We start from the raw sequence: 20440 nt of genomic DNA, 5'->3' as shown, positions 1-20440 counted from the left end.
GCTTTCACTTAAAATTAACCAGAGTACTCTTCTTGTGATTCCTGAAATCAAGAGACTGTGGGTTGCTGTAAGTGTGATTACTTAACAAAGCAGAATAACAAACCAGGTTTGATCCTTGTTTATATAAACTAACCATAGTTAGGAAAAACTACAGTTTGTTGAGTTTGGATATAACAGGGAAACTGGTCAGTTCTCAAGTAAACGCTTTCAATTTTTTCACATGCATGGTGGAAGAAGAGGGGGAAGTGCAGAGCAGGCTTGTGGGGTAGTTTTTGTAACAGGAAACCATGGTTTAGTATAGCATTACATTGAAGTTATCTATAGAGAGGAAGTGCTGAGGTGCCATTTGCTATACTTACAGTGAAAATGGCACTAATAATTTCTTATGAGAGAATAACACAATAATAATAATAATAATAATAATAATAATATCTTTATTATTATTATTATTATTGTGTTATTCTCTCATAAGAAATTATTAGTGCCATTTTCACTGTAAGTATAGCAAATGGCACCTCAGCACTTCCTCTCTATCATCTATCATCTACAATCATCTATTTGTTACTTTGACGCGTTGTTCACACCTGTGCATTAGAAAAGAAGAACATGGACATTGTTCGAAAATAACATTGAAACTGGAGTCGGAAGTAGCGATGGGTTCATCGCAAATAAACAAAAACCTTCATGTTCAATACATGAAATATCAGTTATTTTCCAAGACATAATTCTTTACAATCTGTACTATCTGATTTTTCTTTTGCTCAACACTCAGCATCGTCCAGGCCTAACACTATTTTCATTAATATATGTCCATGTTACCCTATTACATGCATTCTTGTGCACATTAGTTGGCTAGAGATCTGCACTTCAAAATTCAGAGACTTGCACATCTTGAAGGATGGCTGTGTTTTGACTGGCATTATTGTTTGAGGAACAGCAGTTTTTCTAGGTTCAACTTTAAATATGAACTTTGCCAAATTTCTCATCCATCCCTACCTGGTGTTCAGAAGGGACCAATGGGTCCGCAATTGCAAAGTGTCTCAGGGCTCCTAAAGGCAACTTTTTTTATTGAGCTTTCACCCTGGTTTACCTGATAAAGTTTAATCTAACAAATGAGTAAGATAATTTAGGAATGCATATGTGGAGGTGAGCAAATATTTTTTGAAAAAAAGTAAATGCTTTCATTCTATTGACGAATGCATTTTTGATACCCACAGCCAAGTTGCCCATCAATTATGCCAGAGATTTTGCATATGGGGGAGACATTTTGCACCACCACCAACCCAGGGACCCTAAACAAGGTTTAAAAGCTATGCTGAAAAAAATACATGAAGCCAGGGTAAATGCATTTTACTTTATCATTTTTATAATTACATGTCTGCTGTGCCCTTGAGAATAGCGCTGCCCATGTCTGTCTGCTTCCTTGTACATTTTCTTCTTTTCCCCTTGAGCATTGTTTGCTTTACAAATGTTCTTTATTCTGGCTGCTATCTGCTTCTCTGGCACAGCCAAGTCCGGCGCAAACAGCCTCGGCGTCTCTTTCTCTAGATTCAAAGAGCCAATTATGTTTTGAAATGTAGTCAGCTACTGCTTCCGAAACATTTCATTGTGACATTTGCCTTGACTGCTGATAAATACCCATGCTGTCTGTAAAAAACAACAACCAAACAAACCAAAAATAGTTTATGGGATGAGGATCAGATTGAATTGAATAACACATACCAATCTCAGAGGGCCCCCAGAAGCAACTTATTCTTGTATGTATACAGTATAACGTTTTCCTAATGTTCATCCTCTACATGGTTTTTTTAGACTACAACTCCCATCATCCCTAGCTATCAGGACCAGTGGACAAGGATGATGGGAATTGTAATCTGAAAAAAAGCTGGAGACCCAAGTTTGGGAGACATCATGTCAGAGGAATAGAATAAACGTAATGCTAATAATATCTTGAAAGCTGAATGTAGTTGGTAGCACAGAAATAAAACAAGATAAAGAGATAAGTTTAAAAGAACGTTTATGGTTCTGCAAATCAACACAGAGTGAAAAAACAGCAACAAGTAATCACAATAGAAAGGGTTTTGGGGAGGCAGTATTTGTGTGTAAACCTGAAAGGCTGCCACCTAGTTAGCAAATACATCTGATTTCTTTCTTTTTTGCAAGGCGGGGAGGGATATTTAGTAAATAGCCTTACATCTAAGCTGTTCTTTGTAATCCATTACAGTGTATTAGCCAATCTGAATGAGTGTAATCGTTCCCAAGGGAGCACTTCTTGGCTTTTTCCATAAAGAGATCAGAGGTAAATGAAGTGGATTGTTCCGAGATTTAATCCCAGGAGATGATTCAAACCTAAAAAGAAGATGCAACGTTTTCAGAGACATCAGCCAGGTAGGTCAGGAAGAAGAGAGTGAAGGGCAGTTATTAGTTAATGTTGTCAATGTTTCCCAGAAACCCCTGGTTTTTCTTGACATGTTAGAGTATTGATGCTGGATTAAAAAAATCTCCATTATTATTTTGCTCCTTTGCTTAAAGGGAGATGATGTAGCCATCGGTCTAGACTGCCACAATTTTGTATGTGGGGTTTAACCACATACTGGCAAAGTCAGGTTGAACAATTAAAGTGTGTTTGGAACTCTTGTGAAAGCAGATTTCATAAACCAGCTTTATAAAAAATGCAGGGGAAAGTGTGGGACAATGATTGTGTGACACGACACTGTACAACCTCACTGCAAACAAATCAGAAGGAATGCTTGATAACCAGTGGGTGCTGTATAACCTCCTGAAACACTTGGTCCTGGCGTTTGGGAGACAGCTGGAGACTATGGAATAGGGGTGTCCAGTCCTAACAGCTCTCTACACTTTTCTTGATTATTTGCAGAAAGCCGTGACTGGTTAAAGCAGAGGAACACTGCTTTAAACGTGTAGTGCAGATGAGGCCTATCTACTTAATTGGTTGAAGATATTCCCTGCCCTCATTTTGCATATACCATCATTCTAATCAGTAATAAGCATGATGATAATTTTATTATCTATACCCTGCCCATCTGACTAAGCTTGCCCAACCACTCTGGGCGGCTTCCAGCAGAATATAAAAACATAAAATGTCAAACGTCAAAAACTTTCTGATACAGGCCTGCCTTTAGATGTCTTCTGAAAGTTGTGTAGTTCTTATTCTCCTTGACATCTGATGGGAGGGCGTTCAACAAGGCCAAAAACCATCTAGAAAAATTGAACTAAAAGCCAAGATGGAAGGGCAGGGGTGAGGAAGAGCTAAACTTCCAGTTCACTGCTAATATAATGAGAACAAGCCACATGATGCAATTGTGTTGCCAGACACGAAATGAACTGTGACAAAATTGATTGAGGAGATATTACAGGGGCCGACTATAAATCTGAAATTCATCAAGGGATCTGAAAAAATGTCAAGACTGAAACTGTGGCAGGATTAATAATTTTGGCACTAAAATGAGGCAGCAAAATAAATATTAATGTTGCTTCCTGATGAAGCTGGTAATCAGGCAGGGATATGCCACAAAATATTTAGGAATCTCTTGGGTTCAACATACAAGCAGAGGGACAGTTTTTCCAGTCTGTTCCTTGTAGCAGGAAACAAATCATTTGACAAGAATGTTATGCTCTGTTCCATAGATGTAAATCCCATTAGTTTCGACATATGTTATGTGCACATAACTGAACGTGGGATCACAGCCTATGCTCCCGATTATTACGGAGGGAATCTAGCTCTACTGTTTGCAGCAGCAGCCTTGAACAATCGTGTGGGTTTATCTGCTCCTCATGGGGATGGTGTGTTAATTCTGCTTACATAAGGGTTAATTTGATTAGGAGAAGGATTTAGTGATGCAAGAGCCGTCTTTTCTTATTTTTCTCCCACGAGAAAGAGACTATGCGCAACTCCTGCTTGCGACGTTAAAAAGTGCAGCGATTTCACCCTCTGCATTCTTAACCACACAGTGGCAGCCTTCTCCATTCAGGATTCCTGTGCCTGGCACAGTACCTGTTTAGCAAGTCTCAGATTGTGGCACAACAGCTTTCAAAAAAATAAAAAGGTCGCTGATTCAAGCCCTTGCGCAACACTCTCCTTTTGATCCTAAGCTGCCTTGAGGCAGCATTTTGCCAGAGAGATTCAAAGATATACAGGCAATGTAAGTTTGCACAATTAAGGGAGATTAAAGTGCTCTGTCAACGCTGGCCTGGTGCAACAAACCCCTACCCCCTTCTAAAAATAAGAACTGGGCTCTTTTGATGCTGCTATGTGGGGAAATGAACTGAAAAGTGTGGGTTGAATATTATGAATATTATAACAGCGAATATTAATGGGAAGACGTACAACTACCAAACAAGCAAATCAGACATAGTCTAACCTCCGCATGAGCTTTGTGGAAGTAAATCAGGATGAAGGCTCAATAAAAAAAAGTTGTTTGCGAGGAGCCCATATACTGGACAGGGCATCCTCTCTTTTTTCTTTCCCTTGAGACGTCTTCATCTTTGGTAATCAGATTCTCTCACTCATATTACATTAGCCAAAAGTTTCTTCCATTTGATCAAATGCTAGGCAGTCCCAGTAATGCTTGCCATTGCCGTGTAAAGGTCATTGTGCTTAACAGTCTTTACTGGAATGGTATTTTTTAAAAAAAGACATCCATTATTCTAAAATGTTTTAGCTCAATTGGGAGGGGGGGGGTGAGAAAAAGGATATGGATTTCTTTCCTGACTGTTCTGTTTCATTTCCTGCTTGAGCTTTTGGTTTTTTTGCATTTTATTTGCTTTCGCTATCACTATTCAGTACCTTACTTGACCTTGCATATCAAAGACCGAGGTCGGATGGGGTAAAGGAGAAACATACTGCCCTCTCATGTGCTAGAATACTAATCTGGAGTTGGGATGAGGGGGGATTTAAAGGCAAACTTCTGAAACAATATCTGAACCAAAACGCAGCAATCATTCAAAATCCACACTTTTCTGAATTTTGCAATGCAAAATTCTCCAGCCAAGTAGTGTGTACATTTTTTTTTGCAGATATAAGTGTGGAAATAAATGAATATATTAGTGAAACTAACATACAAAATGCATTCTTTTAGGGACAATTCCTTTCAAAAATGTATATATTTTGGGTGTGGGCCCTGGCCTGGGCGGGGGCTGATGGACTCCAGGTGCAAAAGCTGAGGTTGCTGAAGAGGCCAGAGACAATTTTGGCTCTCTTTTAGTGCAGATGCAGGTCATCAAGCCTGAGCTTCCACATCTACCACCCGTAATGAACCACCATTGGCATAATTGACAGCAACAGCAACAAATATGTTCCGTGCTTAAGATAATACTAAAATGTGTTGATTAAGGGAAACCCACACTAAAATGCTGATAAATTTCCATAAGGAATATCTATCTATCTATCGACCTATCTATCTATATCTATATCTATCTATCTATCTATCTATCTATCTATCTATCATCTATCTATCTATCTATCTATCATCTATCTATCTATCTATCTATCTATCTATCTATCTATCTATCTATCATCTATCTATCTATCTATCATCTATCTATCTATCATCTATCTATCTATCTATCTATCATCTATCTATCTATATCTATATCTATATCTATATCTATATCTATATCTATATCTATATCTATCTATCTATCTATCTATCTATCTAATCTATCATCTATCATCTGTCTATCTATCTATCTATCTATCTATCTATCTATATCTATCTATCTATCTATATCTATCTAATCTATCTATCATCTATCTATCATCTATCTATCTATCTATCTATCTATCTATCTATATCTATATCTATCTATCTATATCTATCATCTATCTATCTCTATCTATCTATCTATCTATCTATCTATCTATCTATATCTATCTATCATCTATCTTTATCTATCTATCATCTATCAGAAATGAGGATAACTGATTTTAACATGGGTGAAAATGAGAAGCTGAGAGAACCAAAAATTGACAGATTTGTTCACCCTTATTTGGAGCATCACATAAAAAGAGGGAAAGGAGAGAGAAGAGTCTAATCAATAAGGTTCAAATAGATTCATGAGTGGGAATCCTGGGAAGTGTTGTTTGTTAAAGGTGCTGAGAGTTGTTAGGAGACCCTTGTTCCCCTCACAGAGTTACAATTCCCAGAATTCCCTGGGAAGAGGGATTGACTGTTAACGCACTTTGAGAATCGTAACTGATAACACAAAGACTTCCCCCAATAAATGTCAACATTCCACAAATCAAAATTATCAAAATATTATGCCTTATTGTCTTATCTTATATTTTCTATATAGTGTATAGGCATTTTGCCTCACAGCTTTGGGAGACTGTTATCACTTACCATGACTGAATGTTTTCCTGAAGTATTTTTTTGTCTTTAACCACAAGTTTCATCGGTCCACTTGTGCAGCTGTAGTCCTGTTTATCCCAAATATCCAGTGTTTGTCTCATTACTGAAATTCTGTCTTTATCATCTGTGCGCCACAACCAGGCCTGCCTTCCCTCTCCATCATTTGCCAGATGACACCTCTGTAAACCAGTGTTCCAAATCTCAGGGTCATTTCTCCTGCTCCTATAGTGTGCATAACTGCATCACTTGAAAAAAAACCCTTGTAGTTCCTCTGTGCTCATTCCCTCTCCACCTTTTTCCCCCCTAAAGAAAAGAACCTGGTAGACTCAAGACTGCCCAGAGCTGTCCCTACAGACACACGTTGTAATTATCACATGCAGACTGATTCCAGTGGCCTTCACATAATGGATTACCTGTTGCAAGACCATCGCTCTGTATTTGTCTCTTCCAGATGAAAGGCCTTTAACACAACACCATCCATTACTATTGATACATGCAGCGGCTTCTATACATTCCCCGCCCGACTTTATAAATGATGGGGGAGCGCTCCAACTCTGCTGAACTGCTGTCATCAAACATGCAGCCAAGCAGCCCTGTCAAAAGCATTGTCAGCATAAATGAGCGAGGCTACAGATGGATTGCTAAGCTCGGCTTGGTTGCATTAAGGGAAAGGTGTTGGAGGTGTGATCTGCCTCAAGGCTTGCCTTCACAAACTTGACCTGCTTTGGTGATGAAGGGTAGGGACAATCTCACTGAAATTGAATCATGTTGCAAAAGCTGTGGCAGGGAACTTGTGCGCAGGAGGAAAATTGGCTTAAAGAAACCAACTCGCCTTTCCGCAGCATTTTGATCTAAGTGAATGAAATCACATGCTACGAATCAAGTCCATGAATACCGTTTCCAAAGTTCAAAGGAGAAAGGACTTTTTCACATAACTTCCGTTGTCAATGTTTACATTGGAACATTTTATTTTTTGGAATGATGCGATAAACACATTTTAAGTCTGTCCAAAGCAAGAGGTCATCAGCATGCAATGCCTTGTGTCGTGACTAATCTTTAGATTCCCAAAAGGGTCTAGCAGAGGCACTACAGTTATAGAAGCAGGCTTGTGTTCTCAGGATAACTGAATACTGCTTTATTTTGTTGAAACCATATCTATTTTGTTTAGAAAAGGAAATAAATATTTATTTACTATGAATGCCAACAAGTCAGGCAGAATTTTTGGAGAGAGGAAATTGGATTATTCAGCTCTATCCTCTTCCTATCAGATTTAATAAATTAAGGAGATACCTATGAGACAGATCATGAAATCTCATTCCTCTTTGATTCTATCTCTGTATTCCTTAGAATACAGAGCATTAGCATAGATGCTTCAATATCTGCTTCAATTTGGTTGCTGTTTTCTGGTATTCTGGTAATAGGTTGAGTCTTCACTCCGGACGCTTTCTCTGAGAGACCTTGATAGCTGCTGATAGCAGGACATTCACTTTGCTGTTCACATTTGTTGGAGCACTAAAGTTTTCTGTGAGAGTACTCTGCTGCTGACTGAGTAGCCATTGGTTTGTGAGGTTGTTTTTCCCCCTCCTTCCTTCTTAAGGTCAATTCTGTCAGGTGCACTTGTGCTGTTTTGTTGCCTCCAAGGAGATGACTTCCCCTGAACATTTCCCTTATCAGCTAATAACAAGACTCTGGGCAAATGTAAAGCAGAGCTGGCATTTTCCAGAGTGAACAACTCCTGCCCTGTTGAATTTCTGCCTATTCTGAAGCCCTGAATAGCACAAGTTCTGCCAGAGAAAGGAAGGGGAAGGGCTGCAGCCCAGTGACAGAGCACTTTCTCCTGAAACAAAAGTTGTTTGAGAGAAAACAAAGGCTCAGCATCTGTTGTCAGACTCCATCTCCCATCAGCCCAAGCAAGCACAACAAATGGTCAGGAATGGTAAGTTTTATCATCCGGCAACATCGTTTGCTACTTTGGGGATCATAGGCATCTTGTCCTGAATTCTTCCAGTATGTTCTGCCTCCTGAGTCAACGTTTTTCACCTGTTTCCCATTAGTGGACCTTGGGATTATAGTAACAAAAGAAGAAGAAGATATAAATAAAGTAGATTGCACAAGCCTAGCATCTGCCAACACTTGAAGCAGAGGGCAGCTGTTGCTCATTGTCATTTCTGCCATTGCTATTCACTTCCACAATCCCTTCTGGGCCAAACAATAAACAACAGGGAGAAAAAGCAGCGGGACTCAGATGCTCTCAGTGGTGGGATCTTTTCTGTGAGGTGGCACCTTGGCAGGTGCTCAGCCATTTTGACCTCTGGTGCTAGTTTCAGGCATTCTCTACACCTTTTGGGGGAAAAGAACCACACGGCACTACATAATTCTTGTCCAATCTCCATGTTTCTCTTTGGAGACAGACATCACAAAAGAATGGGTAACATGGTTCTGTTAAAACGATTTGATAAATAGATGCATTAACTAAAAATTAACTATGAATTGACCAAGTGGGAGGGGGGGGGGAAAGAATGCTTAAGATGAATGAAGGAATTTCATTTGAAATGAAAGCATTGTTGTGATTTGGCTGATAATTCATTTCATTTCTTGTAACAGATGGCAATGGTAGCTTATAAGATAAGAGCACGGAAACAAGATGTTAATAAATATTGAACAAAAAATACAAGTAGTACTAAAGAGAATCATTGCTGATCCTTGCTTTGTAATAATGGATGATCTTTCAGGAAATAAAAGATTTTAAACAGCTATAATTCTAATTATTTCTTTTTTTATAATTCTAATTCTTTGTGAATCTTCTCTGGCAATTTCATCAGTATAAAACCCATATATATGCACTTACCTGGGATTCCCAGAGACTTGGATAGTTTCCAGACACACCCTCCTTATTAAGCATTTATTCTGACATGTTTGCAGAAAGTTTATGTGGAGGTAATAGGATGTCTGCTGCTTATTGAGCATTTGTTCTCATTTGTTTGCAGGGAAATTACATGATGTTCCGTCAAGCAAATGTTACAACACAACTTCCAGTGCATATTCCTGTCACCTTCCTTACAGCAAAGAGTTGGATTATTATTTTTAAATTGGTTTGTTGCAAGAGCAACAAATCCACTTTAATTCTGCAACCTTAATTTGTTGGTATGTGATTTAATCATCCCTCAAAATAGCAACAGCCTAGAAGTGGCCTTACTCCCTCTGTCCCAAGGTAGCTTTCAGATGATCACTAAATTGCAGGAGCAATTCAGTCACATACTTGGAAATGTAGATTTGTCTAATTTAAATGGATTAATAATAATAATAATAATAATAATAATAATAATAATAATAATAATAATAATAATTTATACCCTGCCCATCTGGCTGAGTTTCCCCAGTCACTCTGGGAGTCTTCCAATCAAGTGTTAAAAACAATACAGCATTAAATATTAAAAACTTCCCTAAACAGGGCTGCTTTAATAAACTTTGTCAGTATTGTGCAACAAATGTAATTCAAAAAGCAAACAAAAATACTTTTTTCAGCAAGGAAAGTGATGGTAAAATGCCCTAGAAAGTGTGGGATAGCAACTGATTTGCATGGAACCATATAACTTCTCTGCAAACAAATAAAGATGAATGCTCAGTAAACAGTGGACAGCATAGAGTGTCTTCATAAACTCTGTGCAAACAAGTCAGAATTACTTCTCAATAAAATAGGTCATCTGGAAGCAACCATAATAGTTCAGTTTGTGGGTTGGGTTTTTTCTTGCAACAAGAACTAGAAGCCATAAAAGGAAAATATGCCCCCCAATCAATAATACATTTTAATTTTTTTGCAGTAAACCCTTTTGCAGAAAATGGGAAATAGCAAAGCTTTTTTTAAAAAAATATAAAATAATAATAATAATAATAATAATAATAATAATAATAATAAAATAATTTTCTTTATACCCCGCCCTCCCCAGCCAAGACCGGCGTCAGGGCAGCTAACCACGATAATAAAAACAAGCTGATTGAAATGCAACTTAAAAAACAAGATTAAAAAAAAAATCTTCCAGGTTTCACTCCTGCCACCCATGTAAGCAAACATACCTCATTTTTTTGTTTGGTTTTCGTTTACTTTTTATTTCTACTTTAGAACACATAGCAAGGATTTGGACCACATAGCTCTGGCACCAAAAGGTTAACAGGTTATGAAAATCACAGTACAGTTTTTAAAATTCCTCAGATAAGTCAATGATATTTAAAATGATAGCCACTTTTTTCTTTCTTTCTTTTTTTATAGTAAAGATATAAATTAGAGGTCTGTAAACGAGTCGTGTTTACCTACAGAGCTATCAACTCGCAGCTACAATGAGAGCAGCAATAGAAAGTCAATGCTAAACTGAGCTAGGTCAGGAAACAAGTTCTTAATCAACAGTGCGATACAGGGAAATATGATAGGTCAAATTACAGTTTTGGCACCTTATGCTGAATGTCATCAATAATAAAAAATATAGTAATAACCAGGCAGAAATGAAATGAAATGAAATAAGTGCACTGTCTTGGAACCAAGATAAAACCAGCCATTTCTCATGTTGTTTCTACAAGTGGACACTATGAAATTAACCACACCCTACACAAGTTGGACCTCAAAAACTACAGTTCTAGGAAAGCAGGAATATTAAAATGCACACCCACAAGGATATTAAAGTATAAATCGTCCCCCTTGACACCCCCCACGCCCTGTTAGTAGAAATAATTTACAATCCACAAAGGGACTTCTGGGCAAATCATCAACTACAGACATTAATGGAATGTAGCTTAGACTTGTTTCATATAGAAAGGCAGCGTTACCCTGAAAAAAGTTTGGTCCTCTTTAAACTCATTGCAGTGCAGCCATTACAGACAGTCCCATGGTAGATGCTTTAAAGTATTTCTTAAATACAGCTTAGAGACACGGGGGGGGGGGGGGGTTGGAGAAAGGGAAAATGGCCCCATTTAGGTTTGCTTGATTTTGGCAAGAGTCTGGAAGGACCACGTAGCAAGAGGAGGAAATCAGGGCAAATCCTCGTTTGGTGATCCCACAGTATCTCATTTTGTGCAATTGTTACCGAAACTTTCCTTTCTGTTTTTCTTCCTCTTCTAACCCCGCCCTTTCTCTTTAGTACCACAGAAAACAAAACCCTCAGTCAATGACAGGAAAGACATTTCACTCTTTATTTACAAGAGAGTCACTTTGGCTAGAAGGTCCCAGCTCAGACAGAAACGTTTCTAATCTTTGTGTATATCCTCGTGGCGTATAATTTTGTACGTAATCCAGTAAAATATATTGAAGATGAGAAAGGCCAGCGGGAACGCCGCTCGGGATATGGTGTCGATCCTTTTGGCACGGTCCACAAACCTCTTTTTGATGGAATCGGAATCCTTTGGCGGTGGGGGCGGGGGTGGGTTGGGAGGCGTGGCTTTGATGGCAGTGCCATCTTTCACCTGGAGGCAGTGACCCATCCCATAGCCGCCGAAGTTAAACCGGCTGTCGCGAGCAGCATCTTCATCCTGGAGGGTGAGCAACGGAGGGGAAAGGCGGTTAATCGTCTATGCAAATCTCCTTTAAGTTTTTGCCCTTAGCTGTTGAGCAAGAGCTCTGTTCATAATGTTGCTTTCCAAATGGGCAGTGCCACAATATTTCTGACAAAAGAACACTTGGATATCCTCTAATTCTATCGATTTCCCAATGGAGTGGTGGACAGATGTCATGACCAGACCGTAGGACACGGCCTTGTCCCATTTAGTTCAGTACTGGCAGTGAACATACCCTTCAGCAAGTCCAGGCCAAAAACTGTGATGCGTGTCTTCTGAGCTGTGTTCCCAAGCAAGTCATGTGACCCGTGTGAAAGTACACATGTGTTTGGGGCCCTGTGCTCTCACATGTTTTTGAGTGCCATGCTTTCGTGTGAGAGTACAGGGCCCCCAAACAGGATGTCCCAATTTAATTAGGGCAGTTGAGCGGTATCCATGAAAAGCATTGGAAGACCTTGGGCCAGTCACTATCTGCCAGCCCAACCTACCTCACATGGTTGCTGTGAAAATGAGATAACTCCCCTTGTGTGACATGTTAAGCTTCTCGAGGATGGATTATGAATAGCAGTTTTAGTATTATGCAAAACAACACTGGCTTCCTCAAAACAATCCTAAGAACTGTTATTCTGTAAAGCATGCTAGGAAACTTGCTTTTAGAGGTTTCTATCTCTATCCCAACAACAGCCCCTTTGCAATGTCCTGTACTGACAAAATATGAAGCTGGTTTTCATTTCTGTTGCAGATCTGATCTGACATTTAGACATCCCAACACAACTCTTTCACACATGTAATTTGCCTGACTTAACGTTGCTTGGATAGCTTGGGTGGTATTCAACTAAGTTTTACTCAGTGTGGGCTTGTTGAAATTAATGAGCACAACTAAGTTAGAGCCTGTCGTTTCAGTGGGTCTACTCTGAATAATACCATCCCTTTAGTAGTTCCACATAAGTCTTCTGAATGCTTCTGTGTAAGTCTTCTATGAGTCTAAGTCAGGCTTCCTCAACCTCGGCCCTCCAGATGTTTTGAGACTGCAATTCCCATCATCCCTGACCACTGGTCCTGCTAGCTAGGGATCATGGGAGTTGTAGGCCAAAAACAACTGGAGGGCCGAGTTTGAGGAAGCCTGGTCTAAGTGCTCAGCACCCCAAAGAAAATAAAATTATAAATTGGATGGATTTTCCCCCCTTCCGAAAAGGTAGCTATTTGATTTAACTTCCTCACCAAGGGAAACATGCCCTGGTAAATTTGCAATGAACTGAGTTCCTTTTAAAACCTTTAATAGCACTTGCATAAGCATAGAGCGAAGCTGCGTTCCCAGGACGCTTTTCCTGTTCCTTAGTGCTGCACGCAGAAGCAATGCAAATCCAGGTCAGAAGGTTAATTAAAGGAGAACAGGTTCTCAGCAGCCACTGTTTTGTGTTTTAAATTTATTTGGAAACTCTCAAATATGCTAATGGCTTATTATAGGAGACGTTCATCTGGCTTGTCCAGATTTCCCCCAAAATAATGAGCTTCTGCTTTACACATGCCAGCCTGGAGTTCCTGATGAAGGAGGCAACAGCAATTTAGAGAGACTTCCTTATGTGTGAGTCGCTCCCTCACACACCCTCACACTGTCTTGGGGAAACTACCGACTAATTCCTGTTGCTTGCCCTTTGCTTAGCACTGAAAGGTCTGGAAAGTGACCTTAATCTGACAGTTAAGGATAAATAATTTGCCTTGTTTATTTTTTATACTGGTGGGAGCTTGGATGGTCATTGGTAAACAATGGTAGTCATGTATAATAATGCTATATGGTACATGGTACACAATAATGGTAGTCATGGTTCAATAATATCTGGGTTACAGTCCTGTCCAAACGTCTTACACAACACAGGCGGGTGGTGAAAGGCAAAGCGAATAAAGATTGGCTAAGATGTGCGGTTTTAAATGTTTCCCTTTATTAATTAGGACTCAAAATTCTCAGGCCCTCCCAAGACCCATGCTTCCCTATGTAGGGGCTATACTGACCCATAATAATCATATAAATCTAGGAACAACTCTTTTATTATAATTCGATCATTTGCTGCGATCTAGTCTGACTCTGTATCAGGAATTCTATCATTTTTGTCTGCGGGTGGATTCTGCTATGCATGTATACTCAAGGTTGCTCTATTATATTTTTTGGAAATAAACAATTATTATTTTTTTAAAGAGAAGAAACCTTCAAAACCCTTCCAGGGCCATAGGGTTGTTATGCTAATAGTTTTCTCCTACTGCCCCCCCCCATTCTATTTATTTATTTATGATTTTCTTGATTTACAAAAGTGTGTGCAATCTCTCTCTCTCACATTCCCCACCCCATGTAACATTTTTACAAATCAGTTTCATTTGTTGAGACATTAGGAAAAAAGGGGGAAAGAGGTGGAGTGGGGGGGGGGGGAGATGGATGTCCCCCTCTCCAATCTGAGAATGGAAGTTTTGGCAAGGATATTGAGAATTATGTTACAGGTTTATATCCATCTCAAAGAAATACAGTTGCCAGGAGAAGAAACCGCTGCTTCACTAGCTGTCGTACCCATTATACAGAGCGAGGTGCAAGACTGACATGCAGGGATGGTGACTTATGCTTTTTATCCATTTCTAATTTTTCCAATCTTCAGTTCTGCATGTTTCCACATACGTTTGTGAAATTTTAAAACAACCCTCATGAAAATTCATCGGCAACTTGGTGCAAATTTCTCCTGATACATATTTGAATGCAATTTTGCCCAATAATTTTCTGTAACATAATGAATTTTTTTTTTGCATGTTAGTTTCACTAATGTATACATTTTTAGGCATACTTGATCCTAGCACTCGCATTTTGTACATGTTACTTGGCTGGTGAACTGCATTGCAAAATTCAGGTAATTTGAAGGATGGCTGTTTTTGCTTCCTGGAATGTTTCAGAAAACATGAATTAGGTAGGTTTGCCTTTAAACAGAAACCAAATTGATTTTCTCCTCCATCCCTACTGACATGGGAGCATTCTAGACTATACCACCTCAGTAGAGGGGTTATTCTTTTTGAATCCTTGTTCACATTAAAAAAGAAAAAAGAAATCACTGTGGGTCTATGCTAAACCTTTCCAAATAAAAATACTGACCCCAATGTGGCAAAGTAGTTACATCATGGAGAGAAGTTTAGCATGTTTCCCCCCTCCCTCAACCAAAAGTATTCCAAAACATGACATCCACCCACACTCACCTGCAGTCTGAAGTAGTACAGCCCAGAATTCTACCACATCACTCTACCCACCACCTCATTCTGAATATGCAGATTGGCTCTTTAGCATAGATATGCCCTGAGGAGATGCTAAAAGAGGAGTGTGGGAGGAAAGTTCTGAGCTTTAAAAATTGCTTGTCAAGCAGTTGAGGGATCTGTTGGGAGGAGACTCAGAAGCCACATCGTTCATGGAGGGCTTGCTATGCAGCCTTTCGGATCATGACCTATGACTGTGCCAGCTCCCTTTCCTCTACCAATCCCTGCTTTCTTTTTTTTTAAAAAAAATTAAATTATATGCATGTAGGGGGTTAAGAGATGTTGAGAGATTCTTATTTCCCTCACAGGGAGTCAGAAATTTGTGAACAGGCAACTCAGATATTTTCTTTGAGCAGCTTGTGCACAAGCAATTGTATGTGCATTAAAAACATATTATTTTGCTGGGGTGCACAGATTTAAAGACAATATAATGGGAGTGGATGGGGAAACCCAGCCAGATGGGCGGGGTATTATGATTATAATTACGATGATTATTTAGAGCAAATATAAATTTTGTGGCTAGCCCACTGTCCTTCAAGAACACATACATGATAAGAAATAGGTCCTTGGGAAAAGGCCATTTCTTGCCTCCCTGCTGGCACTTGGCTAGGAAGTCCCTGAAAGCCTCCAAAATGGTATGTCTTGTCCTAATTATCCAAAATATGATGGGGAGGGGAAATAATGAATCCTTGTCCAGTAAGAACAGTGCAAACAAGTCCAGTGCCAACAATTCCTGCCCCCCCCCCCGCAATCCCATCTGCCCTAAATATTAAACTCTATGCCAGTTTTAAACGAGCAGCTGTGGTAACACATGTTCAAGAGATAAGTGAGACTTGCTTTAGCTTTGAGACTTATCTCCAGCAAACTCCTAACATGTGTTTTCCTCCCAATTACCAACGCATCTTGCAGGAAGAAGGCTCATCAATGCAATTGATCGCTGCTTCTGCCTCAAGTCTGCAGATCACCTCCCGCTAATTTAAATGAGGGTATTTCGAGCACTTGGAGGATAGTGCTGTGTGGGTGTCCTTCCTATTGCTAAATTGATATCTGCGTCTGGGAAATGCAGGCTTCAAGTAGGCAAAGATATACTGAAATAAATGTACGGAAAACAATTCAATGGTTATGTACAGACGGAGCACTGTTTCAGTTCAACTCATTTCAGTAGCTTTTATCGGTATTGATGCTTTTATCTTCACATGGCCCTTATAAAATTGGAATGCAATTGGCTCTCAGACTCATCACATACACAAGCAACACACATAACCTGTCTGTTTTCATTGAAAGATTTTGAAACTGTTCCAAAAGGTGTGAGTTAAAAGCCTGTGAGACACAGGACATGATGAAGTGGCTAAATTTAACATGAAATTGCTCATCAACCTGGCTCATCAATTTAAACATGAAGCTCTCCTTAGCAGCCAGATATCCATCTTAGAGCTGTCCAGGCATGCCTGTTCATTCATGCCAAAGACAGGTAGAGGGGCTTCCATATTTCTGCCTGCAAATAAACTGTGCAGCTATATCAGAGTGGATCAGCCAATGCCTGAGAGAGAGAGGAGAAGCAGAGGGGTCGGGGAAGTTTTTGGAGCAGATTATAAAAAAGTGAAGTGGTTTTTCTTTTAAGGGAGGAAAAATTTGCACATTTAAATGAGCAGCAGCCAAGGAAGAATTCATTTAGGCATTTACCACGGACCATGTACTGAGTCCCTGGTCCACTACCTTTACATTAGGAAGCAACCAGCTTAAAGTGGAGGCCACTAGATACGCACATTTGGTAATGCCTCCTTGTCAGTCGACAGTGATTGGACGAACATTGGCTCATCACAAGAGATTTCAAAGTTGTTTCCCATTAAAAACATAGACCTGGAAGTAATGCCAAGGTATGATGTCAATCACAAAAGAGCAGTCCACAGGACCAGTGGTATAGCATGGGGTGTGGGTGCGTGTGCCACAGGGGTGGTTGCCCTGGGTGCCCAGGGGTTGTTAGGGGGCACAAAATTTCAACACCTGGTGCTGCCTCAATTCAGCTGCATGCTTCTGTTGCTGGGCTCGATTGAAATTGGCTTCTCCATGCAAACTAGGAAAAGACGTCTCCAGACAATGGAATGACTCTTCTTTTCTCATCTCTGAGGTTGCAATGTCCTGGGTGACACAGTTAGGCAGTTGAATGAGCATGCATACTCTATCCATTTCCCTCCTTCCCACCCACCCTTCCATGTAGCCCCGGGCACTGGCAGCCCACACTACACCACTGCACAAGGCTGAAAGGTAAGCATACAAGTGAACCAGCTTGAATCAGCTGAGGTGTGTGTGTGTGTGTATGCAAGCTGCCTTGAATCACATCAGGCAAAAAGGATGGGTAATGTACAGTGGTACCTTGGGTTACAGATGCTTCAGGTTACAGACTCCGCTAACCCAGAAATAGTACCTCAGGTTCAGAACTTTGCTTCAGGATGAGAACAGAAATTGCGCAGCGGCAGCGGGAGGCCCCATTAGCTAAAGTGGTACCTCAGGTTAAGAACAGTTTCAGGTTAAGAATGGATCTCTAGAACGAATTCAGTTCTTAACCCGAAGTACCTAGAGTGTAGGATGACCACATCCATCACTGGCATGTGACCCCCCCCCCAGAGGGTTGACCAGCAGCCATTGGCTAAAAAAAGCTCAGCCAACTCTGACTAAACTTTGGAAGTGACTAAAGAGACAGCCTCATGTGGGCTCATCATCTGCGAACTCTGCCAGGATAACACATGAGAGAAACAGCAAATACCACACAGGAACAGAATACTGTATGAATGCCAACTGTCACAAAGGAGCAAAACAAAACAAAACAAAAAACCCCAAGAAAATGAAGCAAGCAAATGTTTTGTGTGTTGTGTGCATCAAGACTAAACAGCGAGAGCCACAAGAGAGCTGGTGGAGATCAAAGGACAAACACAAAAGACAAGCAGCACGGAGAAGAATTACCAACATCAGCCAACAATAAAATAAGAGCTTTGGGTAGCAGAGTAACACAAAGTGGCATTTCATCTAGCTGAAGAAAAACCACCACAACCCTTTTCTTTCTATCAGCTTGCACATCTTTTGTTTGCAACAAGTAACCCAGGCATCATTTTCTGGGTCAGTAAAGATGGCTTAACTCAAACGCCTAAAAGGTGCTCTCTTCTCCCTGGCCATAGGGTTACATTACTTATTGTCACCACACAGGTATAAGGAAGGTTGCAGCACAAACAACACAGTGTGTGTGTGTGGAATGGAGAGGGAGTCAGAAATTTCTGAACATGCTTCAGTGATTTGTTTCAGCTGATTTGTTTCTTTGATGTTTCCGAACATAATCTTCGGAATAATCTTGCCTAGAAAGAGGAGGGCGCGGGAAATATGTACTACATAAATAATTACTAATTACATGTGGCATCTTATCTGCTATTTTGTGTTTGTTGCTTGTTTTCTGTTTTTTTACCTGTTTCTGTACTGAAATTATGTAGTTTCTATTTTTAATAGGGTTGGCCACTTCGTTTGCTTTAAGAACCTATCTCACCTTATCATTCTAAAGTAATCTAACAAATAGACTTGTTGTTTTAATGTCTGGTGTTGGTATAGTGATCAGGTGCCAAAAGCTTTCTTAAGGCAGAGGATCAATTCAGATAGACTTTTCTGAGTTCACTATTTCACTGAGCCATTCTTTTCCTCTGAGGTCCTCAGGGTGACACATGTGGTCCATTCCCTCCCCTTTATCAGCACAACAATCCAGTGAGGCAGGTTATGAGACAGACAGTAGCAGGATCAATTTCACCCATTGGGTAGTTGTTAAGCAGTCAGCTTCTACAGAAAGGCCAGTTCCCAAGCTTCCCTTGGTCTGGGGGCACTGTCCTACAGTGGTTCCGCTCCTTCCTCCTGGGCCGTGTTCAGAAAGTGGTGGTGGGGGATGAGTGTTCAGACCCCTGGGCTCTCACTTGTGGGGTGCCTCAGGGTTCTGTCCTCTCCCCCATGCTTTTCAACATCTACATGCAGCCACTGGGAGAGATCATCAGGAGGTTTGGTCTGGGTGTTCATCAGTATGCAGATGATACCCAGCTCTGCCTCTCTTTTAAATCAGAACCAGTGAGGGCAGTGAAGGTCCTGTGTGAGTGTCTGGAGGCGGTTGGAGGATGGATGGCGGCTAACAGATTGAGGTTGAATCCTGACAAGACAGAAGTACTGTTTCTGGGGGACAGGAGGCGGGCAGGTGTGGAGGATTCCCTGGTCCTGAATGGCGTAACCGTGCCCCTGAAGGACCAGGTGCGCAGCCTGGGAGTCATTTTGGACTCACAGCTGTCCATGGAGGCACAGGTCAAATCTGTGTCCAGGGCAGCTGTTTACCAGCTCCATCTGGTACGTAGGCTGAGACCCTATCTGCCTGCGGACTGTCTCGCCAGAGTGGTGCATGCTCTGGTTATCTCCTGCTTGGACTACTGCAATGCACTCTACGTGGGGCTACCTTTGAAGGTGACTCGGAAACTACAACTAATCCAGAATGCGGCAGCTAGACTGGTGACTGGGAGCGGCCGCCGAGACCATATAACACCGGTCTTGAAAGACCTACATTGGCTCCCAGTATGTTTCCGAGCACAATTCAAAGTGTTGGTGCTGACCTTTAAAGCCCTAAACGGCCTCGGTCCAGTATACCTGAAGGAGCGTCTCCACCCCCACCATTCTGCCCGGACGCTTAGGTCCAGCGCCGAGGGCCTTCTGGCGGTTCCTTCATTGCGAGAAGCAAAGCTACAGGGAACCAGGCAGAGGGCCTTCTCGGTAGTGGCGCCCACCCTGTGGAATGCCCTTCCAGCAGATGTCAAAGCAATAAACAACTACCTGACATTCAGAAGACATCTTAAGGCAGCCCTGTTCAGGGAAGTTTTTAACGTGTGATTTTACTGTATTTTTGGTTTTTATGGAAGCCGCCCAGAGTGGCTGGGGAGGCCCAGCCAGATGGGCGGGGTATAAATAATAAATTATTATTATTATTATTATTATTGGTCACTGTAGAGAAGTGATGGCCAAACTTGGCCCTCCCGCTGTTTTGGGACTACAACTCCCATCATCCCCAGCTAACAGGACAAGTTGTCAGGGATGATGGGAATTGTGGTCCCAAAACAGCTGGAGGGCCAAGTTTGGCCATCACTGATATAGAGTGATCAAGAATGGACACAGAACGGGACTATACAAATGGAAGGGGAAGAACATTATAGATGATATCAGACAAAATGGCACCCATT

General features: G+C 40.8%; 1 protein-coding gene and 2 long non-coding RNA genes across 15 annotated transcripts in view; 1 reads left to right on the top strand and 2 right to left on the bottom strand.

The window, feature by feature from the left end:
* Positions 1–1290: 1290 nt before the first annotated feature.
* On the bottom strand, positions 1291–6993 carry LOC310842570. The gene is made up of 3 exons (XR_014563226.1): positions 6785–6993; positions 2195–2349; positions 1291–1647 (listed from the first exon to the last, which is right to left on the bottom strand). It is a non-coding gene; the product is annotated as an uncharacterized lncRNA (long non-coding RNA).
* A 1058-nt stretch (positions 6994–8051) lies between these two features.
* On the top strand, positions 8052–16306 carry LOC310842551. The gene is made up of 2 exons (XR_014563201.1): positions 8052–8307; positions 16104–16306. It is a non-coding gene; the product is annotated as an uncharacterized lncRNA (long non-coding RNA).
* GLRA2 (glycine receptor alpha 2) overlaps positions 10446–20440 on the bottom strand; it is a 114529-nt gene continuing 104534 nt past the window's right edge. For 8 of the 13 annotated variants that reach the window (XM_083734438.1, XM_083734446.1, XM_083734450.1 and 5 more), the window contains one exon: positions 10447–11888. In XM_083734438.1, the coding sequence (XP_083590564.1) occupies positions 11607–11888 (282 nt within the window). In that variant the 3' untranslated portion in view covers positions 10447–11606. Of the gene's footprint in view, positions 11889–20440 lie in introns of all 13 variants that reach the window. The other 5 variants (XM_083734447.1, XM_083734443.1, XM_083734439.1 and 2 more) reach the window with 2 other exon arrangements.

The sequence above is a fragment of the Podarcis gaigeae genome (genome assembly GCF_964106915.1).
Source record: "Podarcis gaigeae genome assembly, chromosome: 4".
Taxonomy (NCBI): domain Eukaryota; kingdom Metazoa; phylum Chordata; class Lepidosauria; order Squamata; family Lacertidae; genus Podarcis; species Podarcis gaigeae.
Note: the sequence above shows the minus strand (reverse complement) of the source record. Positions and strands in the feature narration are given on the sequence as shown.